General features: G+C 36.9%; 1 protein-coding gene across 3 annotated transcripts in view; it reads right to left on the reverse strand.

Annotated features, from left to right (window-relative positions):
* Nucleotides 1–9,511: 9,511 nt before the first annotated feature.
* The window catches only part of ARSJ (arylsulfatase family member J), a 72,682-nt gene continuing 66,042 nt past the window's right edge, over nt 9,512–16,151 (reverse strand). For 2 of the 3 annotated variants that reach the window (XM_033437754.2, XM_033437764.2), the window contains exon 3: nt 9,512–11,941. In XM_033437754.2, the coding sequence (XP_033293645.1) occupies nt 10,543–11,941 (1,399 nt within the window). In that variant the 3' untranslated portion in view covers nt 9,512–10,542. Of the gene's footprint in view, nt 11,942–12,401; nt 12,411–14,627; nt 15,958–16,151 lie in introns of those variants that run through there. The other variant, XM_049708863.1, reaches the window with a different exon arrangement.

Raw genomic sequence — 16,151 nt, forward strand, 5'->3', positions numbered from 1 at the left:
TTTCTTCCACTTATGTATCAAGGTTGGTTTTCTCATTCAGAGAAGGCAGTAAAATAAATAAAATGAAGTTACCAACGTTTTTATGAAATAGGCATTTCCTCTCTTTTCACACACAATTATAGGAAGTTCATTTAGTAACGCTGGTTAAATTTTTGATTCCTGGAGAATTTCTAAGATGACATATATTGTGAATGTGAGGTGAGAACAGGTGAATGGTTTTAGCATGGCAAATTCGATCATATTGCTTATTATTTATAAGATACACTCAATCTTAAAGGATACTTCAAGGTTTTAAAATAGTAAGAGTATCAGTAGTACATTTTGTAAGATAAAGAGATATTAGAACATTTGAACAATAGTTGAAATCTATTTGTTCAAGTTTCTTCACTCCTTGAAATTGAGATAATATACTTTGGAAGTCAGATTTCAGAAATTTATATTTTGCATGTAAATAGTATACAAAATACTTTTTTAGTATAAGAGGAAAGACAAGTAATGATAGGGAAAATTTTCAAGGATTTACTTAGTATTTCACAAGCATGTACAGCATCAAAATCAGCTGATGAAATGTCTCAGCTCAAAGGCATCTTACAAAGACATTTTAAAGATGTCAAAAGAGAAAGATGTTATAAAGGGCAAATAAATTAAGAAGTAAATTAGCATTAATAACAAATTATAAGGAAATTAGAATATTTCCATATTGACCAAAAATCCCAAAATTATTTAACAATTTTAAAGGAAACAAAATAATTCATGGCGGGGTCTTCCCTGGTGGCGCAGTAGTTGAGAGTCCGCCTGCGATGCAGGGGACACGGGTTCGTGCCCTGGTCCGGGAAGATCCCACATGCCGCAGAGCGCCTGGGCCCGTGAGGCATGGCTGCTGGGCCTGCGCGTCCGGAGCCTGTGCTCCGCAACGGGAGAGGCCACAACAGTGAGAGGCCCACATACCGCAAAAAAATAAAAATAAAAAAAATAATAATTCATGGTGGAAAAAATAGTCAAATGATGTTTAGAGGGAAAAGGAGGACTACAATGTATTAATAATCTGAAGTTTATTGAAACCATAACTTTGTTTTTAATAGGAAGGTTTAGGAGAAATTTAGAGGTAGAACTAGGTAATTCATAAAATAACTATGGTTTCTTTAAATTTATCAGTCAATTTAAGACAGTTTAGAATAATTCAAAATATATTCTACTGAAATTATCCCATAACACAGCCTATTAGGTAATTTGACAAATGTGTCATGATGGAAGTTAGTAGGATATAATTTAATAAACTACTTCTTGCTGGAAAGAATTAATGCAGTTTAATAGAAAATGGTGATTCATCTTTTTGTTCATAAGTACTTAAATCTTACATTGATTTTACTTACAAAAATGATCATAAATATAAAAATATTGACAATTCAGGCAAACAAATAAATATTTAACAATTCATAATCTAGAAAGCAGAGACTTGCTTATTGTTTTATTATGCAGGGTAATAATGTGAATCCACTTAAAACTAGTTAATATCCTGTTAGTATATGCCTTTTTCCACTAGAAAATCTAACAAGACCAATTTTTGAGCTGCAAATACATTTCCTCATTTAATGGTCAGTAATAGCTATAATTAGTTCTGGAACCATAATTCAAGCAAACATTATACGATTATATGATTATAATTAAATATACAAATATATACACAAAGATATTTGTAAATCTGGCAATAGTAAATAAAGTTATCTTTTTTGAATATCATTACTACCTTTGACTGTAGGTAAAAATACAACTTTCAATCAGTAGTCTTTGTCACTCTTAGATTAGGTTGGAACATAAGTGGCAATTTGGCATAGCATATCCTAATGTGAAAGTTTGCTCAAAGACTTTTTTAAAGATAGGTGCACAGAACTAACATAAGTTAATATTAAATTTCAACAAGTGGGTTTGTTTAGTTTTTAGAGATATTAAATACAATATATTTATTGAAAGATGGGGAAGGAAAGGTAAGCATGAGAAAGGGAAAAGAGCCAAAGAGGAGTGGTAGATAGACAAATAGGCAGAAGAAAGAGTGGCAGTGGTGGAGTGGGGCAGGGCAGAGAAGCAGAAGGATAGTCATTGCAAAGATGAGAACGACAGAGAGGGATTTGAGGGGAATTCTCATTTTCTTAGTAGAGTATCATATAATCAGAAAGCCATACATGCATATATGCATGCCTTTTAATTTCAGTTTATATTTATTAGCAATTTTGGTTAGAATTGAGTTTTAATTGTGATTATTAGACATGAATCAATTGTGAATGAAATGTATATACAGATTTAATTGCACTTACCATTCAATATATCATTCACATTGCCTCAGTTTCATGGTTTAATTTTAAAGGACGTAGATTTAAATAATTAAAAATTAGTTACATACAGTTTCAGCCAGTTGAAAGAAACCTGTTGACATGACACCTGGTGGCAGTCATCTGTAACATGTAATTGGAGAGATGTTTATTTAGGTTCCACTAATTTCCACATGCTAGTTAACATGGTAGAAAAATTATTAAAATATCGAGTGATTATATTAGGCCTTTTTTGTTCTGTGTTCAATGTTAATTAAATACTACAGTGTACAAGACACTTTGCTAGGTATGTAATGGGTTTTATTACTGGTTTTGGGTAAATATCTGGGAGTGGAATTGCTGTCATAGGGTAAGCATGTAGTAGACATTCCTACTGTCAACCAAAATAAAATAATGCAGGAGGCTGCAGATAAGAAAAGAGTTTATTTGGGGTCTTAATGAAACCATATACAACTCCCTATGTCCCCATCTTTTGAAGTAAAAGGCTTTTGGTTTAGTCTCTCAGGTTTTCCCCGAGTCTCAAAAGCTGGTTCAAGAGTTAATGATCAGGAAATGTGAAGATGCAGAAACAAAGAATAGCTGTTGAGCTGGGAAACAGGTAACAATTTAGACGATAAATCAGCCACATAGCAGAGTCACCGAACTCCCAGTTCCCTCAAAGATATAAAGGTCTGACACACATTCCAAAGTTGTTTTTATATGAACTAGACCCCTACCAGATGAAAATTGCTGACCAAAAGCATGTAGACCCTAGACCAGTTGAAAGCAGAAGATTGATGATGCTGGAAACTTCACCTTGATGTCAACCAATACTGGAATTGAGCACAAGCTAATCAGGCACCCGCAGCCCTCTCCCTCACACTGCCTTTGAGAACCCTTCCCCAGAAGCCACTGGGGAGTTCGGGTCTTTTGAGCATGAGCTGCGCATTTTCCTTGCTTGGTGCCCTGCAAATAAACACTACTTTCCTTCACCACAACCCAGTGTCAGTATATTGGCTTTGCTGCGCTTAAGACCCAAGTCCAGATTCAGTAACATTAAGAACTGCGGTTCGGGAGACACAGATTCTGGTAACCCTGAAGGAGGGAAACTGGTGCAGTCACTATACTCAGTAATGACAATTACAATGACAATGACTCTGATCTCTGCTCTGGAAGCTTCATGGTTGCTTTCGGGATAACAATGAAGAAATAGAGTAAAAATGTATCAATTTTGCTGACAAAGATGGGTTCCTGTTTGAAACATGGTTTGCTGAGAGAGACGGAGGAGATCCTCACAGGCTGGCAGGATCTGAGAGAAGTCCACAGAAATCAGTAGCAGACATGTTGAAAGGACTGAGACATTTGCTGGCTGAGGACTGTGAGGTAGGATTGGAACGGGCAGTCTAAATGGTGCTTCTGGTTTTTGCTTTCTATTCCAGGCAAGGGAAGAAAGGGTCCAGGCATTCCCGAAATTGGGCTGTGGGTGGCAGAGAATGTTAGAAGCCTCTGTTGCTCTCTCCTCTATGCTAGATGAGAAAGAGCAGGAATTCCCAAAGGTAAGAAACAATAGAGAGAAAGCATTAATTAGATCCCCAAACTGAAGCAAGTCTTTGGGCTTTGCAGCTGTTGAGCTCTTTGAACCTGAAAGGAGATATAGCTCACTTATGCATGCACAAACACTTTATCTGCTTCCCCCAGTGGCCCACTCCCCTTCTACCTTGATCTTGGCTGACTTAAGTTTAGGGGTAGTGCTCAGGGCTTCTTGTCACCAGCAGATGGGGGTAGCTCTACACACCCACCTCTTTATTCCAGGGAACTTCAGGAGGGGAGGGATTTAAATGTTAATAATCTGTTGGACACAGGTGTCTATGTGCCTAGTTCTGGGGCAGGAAGGGGTGTGGGACTCAGAGATGGACAATAAAGGAACCAAGAATGTAAAATGTGAAGCCATGGTTCTATGTGAGAGGACATAAAGAAACAGTCCAGCCACAGCCCAGGTGCTGGGAAGTGCACAGGCATGGAGTCAAAGAAAAAAAGAAGGGAAGAACCTCTCCGCTTATCCCCCTCACTACACTGTCACTGCAGCCACTTGTCCCAGTAGGGAGATAATAGCTTACCCTGGCATCTGTGACTGTAATCTTTGAAATGCTAAGTTAACTCTTAGGGCTTTGAGCAAAACTTGAAGAAAGGAAAAACAAGTTTAATAAAAAGACTGTATATTTTATTTTTACATATGCATGGGCACCTTCACAGGAAAATGAAGACCCAAAGAAGCAATCAGAGCTGGATGCTTATGTTCTGGGTTGGACAAAGTATAGGAAACATTGAGGATGTGACAAGGCAAAGAGGTTTGGGCTAGGACAGTGAATTGTGGAAAAGTGACTAGAAAGATGAGGGTTAGTTTAACAAGTTCTTTTGTACAGATTTCTCTCAGCTTTGACCTCCCATCTCTGGTGATAAGAATGTCTTCTTTCCTCCTGATACAGAGAGGGCACCTTTCACTTGGGATTTTTATCTCCTCCTTTCAGGAAGAAAAAGGAAGGTCAAGGTGTCCTGATTGATCTGCTATTTTTAAGGTGCCTTTAACTCACTCAAAATAACCAATATTCCAAGGGGGCATATTTTGGGATGACACGCTCTGAACCCCTGCATTTTGTTGCTGTTAAGTCTGAATGTGTAGTAGAAATTATGTGGTGTTATATGCTTATAATTCCCTACCTTCTTGATGCTAGAGACAGTTGATTATTCCAATCAGGGAAACCTTAAAATAGAGAAATGTTAGTGGGACATGTATTAGAGACAGAATGAGTCTCCATGACTGATGAGTTATGCTATCACTTTTGTTGAAAAGGAGCCTCTGGAAGTTCTGGTGATGGTGATATAAGAAGATACAGTTTCAGATTATTAAGTAAAATCAAGGTTTTACTTTTTTAACCTTTGTTATGAAAATATTCTTTCTCACAGTTGTTTAGAATTTAGATGTTCAGTCGAAAGTAATCCCCAGTCATTCACAACTCTTAAGGCTGAAGAAACTTTAATTATTAAAGTATTGTTTCCAGAGCATTAATATGTCATATTGGGCTTCCCTGGTGGCGCAGTGGTTAAGAATCCGCCTGCCAGTGCAGGGGACACGGGTTCGAGCCCTGGTCCGGGAAGATCCCACATGCTGTGGAGCAACTAAGCCCATGTGCCACAGCTACTGAGCCTGCATTCTAGAGCCTGCAAGCCACAACTACTGAGCCCATGCGTCTAGAGCCCGTGCTCTACAACAAGAGAAGGCACCGCAGTGAGAAGCCCGCCCACTGCAACAGAGTAGCCCCTGCTTGCCGCAACTAGAGAAAGCCCGCGCCCAGCAACGAAGACCCAACGCAGCCAAAAATAAATAAATTTATAAAAAAATGTCATATTAAAAATTGTTTTTGGATATTTATTCTGAAAGATAAATTTTACTTTTATTTGATTCATTAGATAAGATGCCCTCCATTTATAATTAACAGCTAAAGAATTTCTGCAAAGAATGAATACACATTTTTAATGAGCGTATGTTATTTTCTTGGACCTTTTAAGTTGGTGGGATTGATTTTATCCAAAACTGCAAAACCCAATTGACAAAGAATATTATAGGATTGTAGTACATTTGAGAGGAAGGAAATTTCAAATCATAGATATGAAATGGAAAGTTAAGTAAATATGTTCAAGTCTACCTAACTCCCACGGACAACATTTTCATGTCGTGTGTTTTATAATGTCATATCTAATCAATGAATCAATGGACTTCACAGAGATGCTACGACCAATAAAATACTTAAGAAAAACTTACCTTTAAAGAAACAGATTTCTTTCTTTGCCAGTTTGGAGAGCTTCGTAATAAGATACCCAAGGATGTGGGATATAGTCCATTTGGCTTCATAATTCTGTGAAGACACAGAGGTTTATTTGCTATTTATATTTTTCCCTTCTATGGCTTGCTACAAAAATTATTCACAATTTAATCCCCATTTCTCCTTTCTGGAAACTCTCATTTATACTGTATTCTGTTACATTCAAAGTAGTGTTAGAATAATTATGTTGTACTCTGTTAGGTAATAAAGATAAAATTTGCTATCAGAATTGTATGATTTTTGCTTGGTTTTTGCTGTTAACACTCTGTTCCTATAACTATACATTACTCAAGTTAGTTTTTTCTAATGCTAGAAATTTCTTCATTTCACAACAATGCTATTATTATGAGGAATGGTATTAGGGATGATTAGTTCTATTTTTCAACAGTGAAATTCCTATACAACCGTGGAAAGTGGAAACCCAAGCAAATGTAGCTGAACATATGAATATTTGTGATTATCTTACCTATTCATGCAAAAAATAAATATATATTGAACACTGACTAGGAGCCAGGCATTGTTTTACATACTGGCAATACAGATGTAGATAGAGCAGATATAAAACTATTTTTGTTAAGAAGCTTACACTCTAGTGGGAAGAGCCAGAGAATAAATAAAATATGTAAGTAAAATATGAAATATATTAAAGGGTGATAAGTCTATGGAGAAAGATCAAGTAGGGGAAGAGAGTGGAGAAGAGGAGGGTGTTTGGTTATTTGACTAATGGCTGTGTCTCCCAGGAGCATGCAGACTACCTGAAAACAGGGACTCTGTCTCATGTTGCTAGTCACCATATCACAGCGTTTATCATATGTGGCACTTACCAAGTGCTGAACAAATGGATGGGTAAACTTGGTGTTGAATGAGTCCTCCCCTTATCCTGATCTACTCTTTCTTTTCCACACTACTTTATATAGTATATAATTTATTTATTTATGTTTATTACTTATTGTTTGCATCACTTGGCTAGAATGTCACCTGCACAAGGAATAAGAATTTTAATAAGAATTTTTATTTTGTTCACTGATGGATTTCAAGCACCGAGAACATTGCCTGCCAAGCAGGCAGTAGGATTTAACAAACATTTGTAGAACGAATGAATTTTAATAAGTAATTTCGCTAAGAGGAAACAATGAAATTACTAACTTCTGACACAAGAATTTTGTTTGCTGCTTCTGGCAAGCCAGTTTATTCCTGCCAACAACTCACATTCTGATGGCTACTGACAAATTCACAGTGTATGTACTCAAGAATCCCAGGAATAAAATGCTTAAGAAGCTAATCCTGCTGCCAAATTCATGTACCTTGGAATATCAAATGTTACAATGTATTAACTATCTACTCATTCAGCTATCAAAGGGACAGTTTCTCCTGTATTCTTAAGATTCTTAAAAGGGAAAAGTGAGGGAAAAGTGTGTAAATACAGATGAAACAAGACTTGACAGCCATGGTGTGGATGTTTTTCACTGATTGAAAGGTACCACAGTTTTGTTTGTTTTGTCGTTTGAATAAAATGATTTAGATTCTTTCCCATCCAAGACACATAAGTCACATCCACAATTTATTTTCTGACAAAGCTAGGGGGATACTTATATTTCATTCCAGGGGTTTCCTTTGGTGTCCTAATAAAAGGATCAGAGGTTTTAAAGTAGTGCTATTTACACTTGAAAAAGCCACGGGCAACTCTCAGGTTGCAAAAGAAATGCAACCTGAGAATCACAGTTCAGGAAAATGAACTGTGAATAAAGGCCCCACGTGAACATAGTTTTAATGGTTAAGGCATAAAAGTCAAGTGCAGAGTATTTTCCTCCCTGGACATCTTGAAACACCTAGTGATTTGTTGACAGCATTTTGGAAACATTTCTGTTCATTATTTATATATGACTATTGTATTAGATTTTAGTTTCTTAAGGGCAAGACACAGACTTCTCCTAAATCGCCTACCCAGAGTCATGGTGGGGAGGGCAGGTACTCTCCTAAAAATAGTAAATAACGTCCTTGAAGTCATTTCCAGGTAGAAAACTGTGGGCTAATTTATTTTCATTGAGAAAGTTATGGTCATTTACAGAGAATTTAAAATCACACCTTATTACATAATATCTACTGCCCTCAAATGTGAGTTAATTTTCATGATCCTAATTTGCCTCTTTTCTCCTTTTTGTTTTGCTAGGGATTTCTAGAAGATTCTATGTTTACACTAAAAATTTCTGAGGTCTGTTCCATGCTTTGCCTAGTCCTGTGTAAATGCTATAGACAAGGGTTTTATGGTGAAATAAATTAGAAAACACTATATAAAAATTTCCTTCTGTTAGAGATTTACAAGGCAAGCTAAGATTTTAAAAACTGTAAGAAAGTCTGCATAAATTGAACCCTTTAACCTTGTTTAACTCCACATATCCTGAACTCATTTTTCCTCAGAACTCTTTTTTAATGTAATAATAACTATCTTTTGAATTATAAGATACTATCTATTTTATGACACCTCATTAATTTATGTGCCACTAAGAGAGGAAAACACTGACAGTATGCCTTTGATTTTTAAGACCCATTTAAATATACAGTTGACAAAAAACAAACTCAGGAAATAGTACTTAATCCTATATAATGAAACGGAGATATATATTCTAGAACTGAAATATTAAAATTTTTAAATATTAAATTATTTTTGTCCATTTTAGTAATTTTGGTAACAGTCTATCAATTCTTTTATAGATTTCCATGAACTGTGAGAAGCTATCCTCTGAATTCTGATATAAATGTATTTAATAGTATGCTGCCATACTGCCACGTACATTTCTTTTATCACAATTGTAACTTCACATATCACAGTTCTAGCCCTCTGTGATTTTTTGAGTGCAAACTATGAGATTTACAGGTAATATTAGGAGAGGGCACCTTAAAGAAAACTCCAGGGCCCATGGGAACCACATCAACCTGTCCTCACTGATCACCCATGATAAACTTCATTACAGATCACGTTCCTTTAATCCTCCTCATGGCATTCGCATGCGTGAGTTTCAAATTTGATTTTTAACAACGCCAGATAGGACCCATATATTCATTTCTCTGTATCTCCCCACCAAGTCCACTTTGTATAAGAGTAGGGTCATTACAAATCTTATTTATTAACAAGAGAACACTTTTCTCCATGCAGTGGCCAAGTGGAAATATCTCTTATTTGCAAAATCCATATTATATTACTATGGTTGTTAGCAAATCATACCTTCATTTGCCTATTTGCCTATTTGTAAAGATTTGTTAAAATGAATAATATAATTCTATATAGATGTTAAATCAGAAAAGCCACACAATCTGCTGGTGCTATAAAATATGTCATTTTAATAATTAAGATACATAAATAAAGTGTTTATGACAGAAACAATAAAGTTGTCTCTCAATTCTGTACAAACGCTGAATTTCCAAGTAATTGGTGAGGAATATATTCATCTTATTACATTCAAAATAATGGTTGAACAATGATGATTATCATTTTTTTCTTTTTATATTCTATAAATTCACACACTAATAATTTATAGTATTACAGTGCTTGATAATCTTGATAATATGAAATAAAATTCTTCTAATGGTATGTAGAAAATAAAATAATTAAAAGTTATTTGTATAACTATTTATGAAAACAAAATAATTAATATTTTTTCTGTAAAAATAAATTATGTACTTTATTCTGAAACATCATTCTATTAAAGTGTTTAGAAAATAGTTACATTCACGTTTTGGCAGTGTGCTCAAACTTTCTTATTTGCCATTCCCTTATGCATGATAAAGTGAGGTGCAAGCTGTTCACATGTGAGAAAAACAGCTTATTTTCACAGGAAAGGAAATGATATATGAAATAGAATTAATTAAAAAAACCCAAGTGTCCTATGATAGACATACAAAAATTCTCTAAGAAAAAAATGTTCTTCAAGGCCTTTGAGGTGATGCAACCTTTGACTACACTTCATCAAAGGTGGTTTTTAATCATGCTGCTCTGTAACTTCCATCAAAGTAGCATGTCCATCAATTGCAGGTTACAGTCCAATGTTATAATTTAAAGCATAGTGTTTGGTCAATTGACTGAAGCACAACAGCTGGACTCGTCACTGACCACCTTTTATAAACGAGCAAGAGAAACAAACATCTCCTTTCTGCTCTAAGCATGGCTTCCAAGAGTAGCACCTTTGGCACTGAGCACAAGCTTTCCAGGTGGCAGAAGTCTCTGGAGTAGCACAACACGAAAACAGCGAGGCTGATGGCAGGAATCCTACTGAGCCAAAAACATGCTGGTTCACCTAGAAAACTGGTGAAAGACTAAGTACTGATTTAAGTTTAACCAGACAGGAAAAAATTTGTACCTATCCACGAGGAACACCCAATCGGCAATTTGTAAACGAACCCACTTTCTGCTGTTTCTTCTTTGTCTTACTTTTCTTCTGCTTCTTCTCAGTCTTATTTTTGCGTAACTTCTGCTTCTTGTTTTCCTCTTTATACCATGGTCCCCAGACTCCTCCATTGAGCCGAGGGTTACTTCTGGGGTCTTTGGGGGGGTATCTGACAGGCACCGCGGTCTTGTTGAACTGTGAGAGCCTCCGGAGGAGCTGCTTCACAACTCCGGGATACCTGTTAGAAAGGTCCACTCTCTCGTAGGGGTCGGCTGTGATGTTGAACAGCCATACACTTTTGCCAGTTGACAACGTAATCCGTTCGTTGTGCCACCGGTTCGGCCCTAGGTTGCTGAACGACTGAGGTGGCACCCAGTCACTGTACCCGGGGTTCCCTGTGAGCAGTTTCCAGTGCTGCACTCTGATGGCCGACTGGATGGCAGTGTTCCAGATCCCATAGCCTGCCGCCCAGGAGCCATTTTTTGCCTTGGTATAAATGGGGTCGATGTTGTGCAAAATATCTATTCGGGGAGAACGAAGGCCTTCACTTATGGTCTCCCAGATGTCATAGCCATCCAGTTGAATGTCCTCATCAATTTGTCCTTCAGCCAGTGAAATCAGAGTGGGGTACCAGTCAGTGATGTGCACAAGCTCCTTACACACCGTTCCCTTGTTTTTCAGAAGTGGACTGTGCACGAAGCCAACAGCCCGGATCCCCCCTTCCCAGTAGGTTCCTTTGCTACCTCTGAGGGGCCAGTTACTTCCTCCTGCTGTGGGCTGGCCGCCGTTATCTGAAGAGTATATGATAATGCTGTTGTTATAGAAACCATATGTCTTTAGAGCCAGGGTCACATTGTTGATTGCTTCGTCTAAGCAGGAAAGCATGGCAGCATACCTGCGCCTATTTATGTTGATAATGGACCTGTAGTGTTCAAAATACCTGCCAGGGGCTTGCAGTGGAGAGTGCACAGCTTGGTAGGCAATATATAAAAATAGAGGCTTTCTGGGGTCACGAGAAGCTAAGATTTGCTGCACTCTCTGAGTGTACATCTGTGTGGAGTATATGCCATTGTCGTAGTCCCAGGCAGCATTGTCATTTTCGTACAAGTCATAGCCACACATCCCGGGACTGTCACATTTGTAGTGTGTATAGTAATCGCCACTTCCCAAGAGGGAACCAAAAAAGGTATCAAATCCTCTCTTGGTGGGCATACATTCTTTTCTATAAAAACCCAAATGCCATTTTCCAACCATATGTGTTGAATATCCAACCTCTTTCAGCTTCTGAGGTAGGGTTGCATTGTCCAGAGGTAAGCAGTTGGGCTGTGTAGGTCTTATGATAGAATGTTGAAGTCCGGTATGTATCTGATACCTTGACAAAAGAGTAAAAATTGTGTCAGTGCAGGATAAAAGATAGATTCCACACAAAACAATGATTCTTAAATTAAACAATGTTTCTATGAAGAGAAATGTTACCCCAAATAAAATATGACCAATTCAGTATTCTACTGTTGCTCAAAAGTCCCTCCCTAATTAGCTACATGTTTAACATTTGAAATGCATTTAAATCAGTACTTTTAAAACTAAGGTTTCACTACCTATCTCAAAATCTTTTTAAAGCTCTTATAACAGAATTAATCTGAATAAACTTTAACCTTTTAATTAATTACATGACATAACAAACTACCATGAGAAAGGAAAGTATATAAATTTCAGAGTGTTTGTAACCGAGCAGGATCCTGTGGAGCCTTCTCAGGATAGACCCCACCTCCCAGCCCCCTCCCACCATGCCATGTCCTCTGCCTGCTTCTTGTTCTCAGAAAAACTTTAGCCTCCTAGGCCTTCCCCAAGTTCCAAAGAATAAATTTAATCAGAGAAGTGAGAAAATGTAGAAACAAAGGAAAACAGTCAAGCAAGACAAAATAGTAATAGTTTAGCCATTAAACAAAGTCAAGGACCTTTAGTTCCTCCTCAAGGGCTAGAGATAATATTCTGAGCCATATCTTTGAACTATTTTGTCAATTCTGAAACCCCACCAGGTGGGAGAAGTTAACTGAATGCTGCCCACAAGCACATAGACTCCAGGCTGGTTGGAACCAGAAGGTTGAAGATGTTGACTCCTGGTTACCTCACCACCAACCAATCAGAAGAATGTCTATGAGCTGATCACACACCCCATAACCGTCTCCCTCACTGTGTCTTTAAAAACCTTTCCCTGAAAGCCATTTCAGGGTCTTTTGAGGACTAGCTGCCTAGACTCCTTGCTTGGGGACTGCAATAAATGCTGCACTTTCCTTCACCACAACCCGGTGGCAGTAGACTGGCTTTACTGGGCACTGCGCACAGGTGAGTGGACTCAAGTTTGCTTTGGTAACATGCTGTTGTTATTGTTGTTGTTGTTTTTGGTCTAAGGACCTCACATTAGTTCCTAAATCATTTTCTGAAATAATTTCCAGCTGAGTAGGAAGAACTAAACATTCATGCAAAAATTATACAAAAATCTCCTGTTTGATTGTCAAAACCTGTTAAATCTCTGTAACGAGAAAGAAAATATTTCTGACTCACAATACACTATTGTTGAAAAGCCATTTTAGGTAAATCTTTTAGCTAATGCTACAGAAGAATTACATTTTTCCAAAAACAGCAGGAAATGAATCCTTTCATATGTTTCCCACAGTGTCTCCTTTTTAAGAAAATTATATTCACTTACAATGTAGTCTAAGAAAACAAGGTAACTCTTTCTATACATTAAAATTAAGCAGTTGTTAATTTCTGGTATTGTTCTCTTCCCAAGGATATTTTGCCAAGGGACTTTTTTCCAGAGAATGGTATGAATTTTCAATTGGGTCAAGATGTACCCATTAGTTCATGCCATTTTAAAAGTGATTAATATCTATAGTTATTACATAAGTTTAAAAAGACTTTTTAAATAGGAACTATAGAGATTCTGAGAAAATGAAGTTTTTAGAGAGTGTTAGTGTAAAAGTAAAAGTATTCTTGGAATCAAATTACAAAGAGTAATATTGAGATCAAAAAGAATTTTTTTTTCCAAATCGATTGAACCTGAAAGGTCAACGTATCACACATGTCTTTGGTGAATAGTTCAATTTATTTTCAAATGTTCAAATGATGGTATAATGCAACTGTGACCTCTTTCAAAGTGTCAACAGCAGTAACAGTCTGATGGTTTCATAGAAGTTGTAGGGATGTCCGGTCACTAACACAAGGCAGCATTCATATGGGTCCTGTCTACACAGCTGATCATTTAGCTGTCAAAGTTCACAATTAACACACTTGTGGTAATTTAAGTAATAAATTGCCAAAGAAATAAGCTTTTCATATGTATTATTTAGCACTAAATTCATAAAGTGTTATTGCTCTTGATAATTATTGATTCAGTTCAGGATCATTCACTTCTGAAACCACTAATTTTTGTATAAGCACATGACAAATTGGTAACACCTATCAATATAAACATTGAGGATATTTAAAAAGGAGAAATCTGTATGATGTAAGAATTTGAGGGAGGATTTGTGGGCATGGGTTACTAACTAATTACCTTATGCAGAAAATGTACTTGGCCAGAAATCTATTCAAGTAATTGAACAGGTAACCAACTAAAGTCTTTCTAATTAAGTTGGGCATTTTTGCACCTAGTACTAAAGGCAAAGGGAATTGAGGGTTTTGAAACTGTAAAATAGAGAAAGTGTTCGTACAAAAAGAGTACGAAAGAAGAGGGCTGCTGCTTTCAGAAGATGGTACAGTGTTAGCAGATAAATAAGAGAGTTCAGCGCTATTAATCAACTATGTGGTTTCTGTCTTCTCCAGAATAGAATGGTTTTCATATTGCAAAGTTTAGAATCAACAATATAAAGGTTGGCAGCAGTTCCTAACAGAAGAGAGCTTTTCAGGGCAGCTCCTGCTTAAATGAGTTCAACCCTGTAGGGCCAAATAGGAGGGAGCATGAGGTAAAATTGGAGGCAAGGGTTAAGAGTATAGGTTTTGGGGCCAGACATAACTGGGTTTGAATTTGCTCGACTGCGAATTAGCTGTGTGACTTTGGGCAGTACTTATCCCCTCTGATCCTCAGCTTCCTCATTTGTAAAATAGGGATAATAATACATATTGGGTTGTTGTAGCATCAAAGAGAGCACAGAGTCTGGTAAGGAGAGTACATTCAGTAAATGATAGCTTTTATTATTATTATCCCAGAGTTCTGAATCATATGTTACTAACACATTTCTTTAAAGTTTTATCATTTATAGGCCTTATTTCACATGCATTATTGCATTTAGTCCTCATTACAACAGTGAGAAGTAGGATTCTTTACGTTCATTTTATAGATGGAAGATAGAGACATAGAGATGTCCCCCAAATCCCCAACCTGCCCCAGGCTGTGAAACATGTTCCTGAACAACAAGGGCTAAGCCTGATGCTTTCTCTAGTCTCTTTAAGAGTTAATTCCACTACTTCTTGAAAAATCAAGGAGCAGAGGAAAGATGCCACGTCAGTCTTGAGAAGTGAATCTGTTCTAACTTTCTAATTAAAGATAGGAAGAATTTATAAACCAAATAGTGAGGCTTATGCTGATCTCCCCAAATTTTGAGAACTTTTTAAGTAGATAATTTGTGAGCATTAAACAAACAAACACACAAATTAGGTAGGATCAAAAGAAAAGTCCTGCCAAGTTAGCTTCATTTTCTTTTTTAAAAAAGGATCAGAATTAGGAAAATAGCTTAGGAAAATGATAGGCATTTGAAAAGGCTGCCCATGATTCTTTTCTTATAAAATAACAGAAAAGCAACTGTATGACAGTACTATATATTTGTGATAAGAATGATAATCTTACACTTTCATACCAGTTAATTGCATACAGAAACTTTTCATTTACATGATATTCTCTGGCTTCTACAACAGTGAGGAGCAGGCAGGCGGGCTCCATTTATTAGTTCCATCTAACAACAACAATAACAACAATAAAAGGACACTGAAACTCAGAGTAATTTAGTGGCTTTCCCAAGTTTTACAGCTGTAAGTCTTGGGTCTATACTGGAATCCAGATTTTTGGCTTTGGAGACTCACATTATACACTCACAGCTAACTGAACAGTTAGACCCATGTAAAGTCTGGGTTAATTTATTTGCATTAATCTTCAGTATTTATTCATTTCCGTAGTTAAGTTATATTACTGCGTTTATAACATGTGCTAAGAATTAAGTTTTTGTTTTGTTCTGTTTCTCCCCCTGCCCCCAGAGCTGTTATATTACAAAGTGGGTTGTAAGTAAAGATCCTACTGGCAATGAGGGTGACATGAAGCTAAGAGTTCTCTGAACCCTGGGATCAGATGGAGATGGTGCTGTCAGTCATGAAGAGCAGCATGCTAAAAATGCTAAGAAAATTTTTTCTTTCAGGAAGGAGATGGTTGGGCTCTAGGGAAGATCTTGATAGAGTTTTTGGCTTGTCAGTGACATTGACTTGGCAGCAGCAACTAGCTGGAAGACTAATCAGATAATTCTTCAAAATAAACTAAAAAATAGTATATTAATTAATATTAACTGATTAACTGGTTGAGAATCCCCGAT

Source organism: Orcinus orca, chromosome 4 (genome assembly GCF_937001465.1).
Source record: "Orcinus orca chromosome 4, mOrcOrc1.1, whole genome shotgun sequence".
Classification (NCBI taxonomy): domain Eukaryota; kingdom Metazoa; phylum Chordata; class Mammalia; order Artiodactyla; family Delphinidae; genus Orcinus; species Orcinus orca.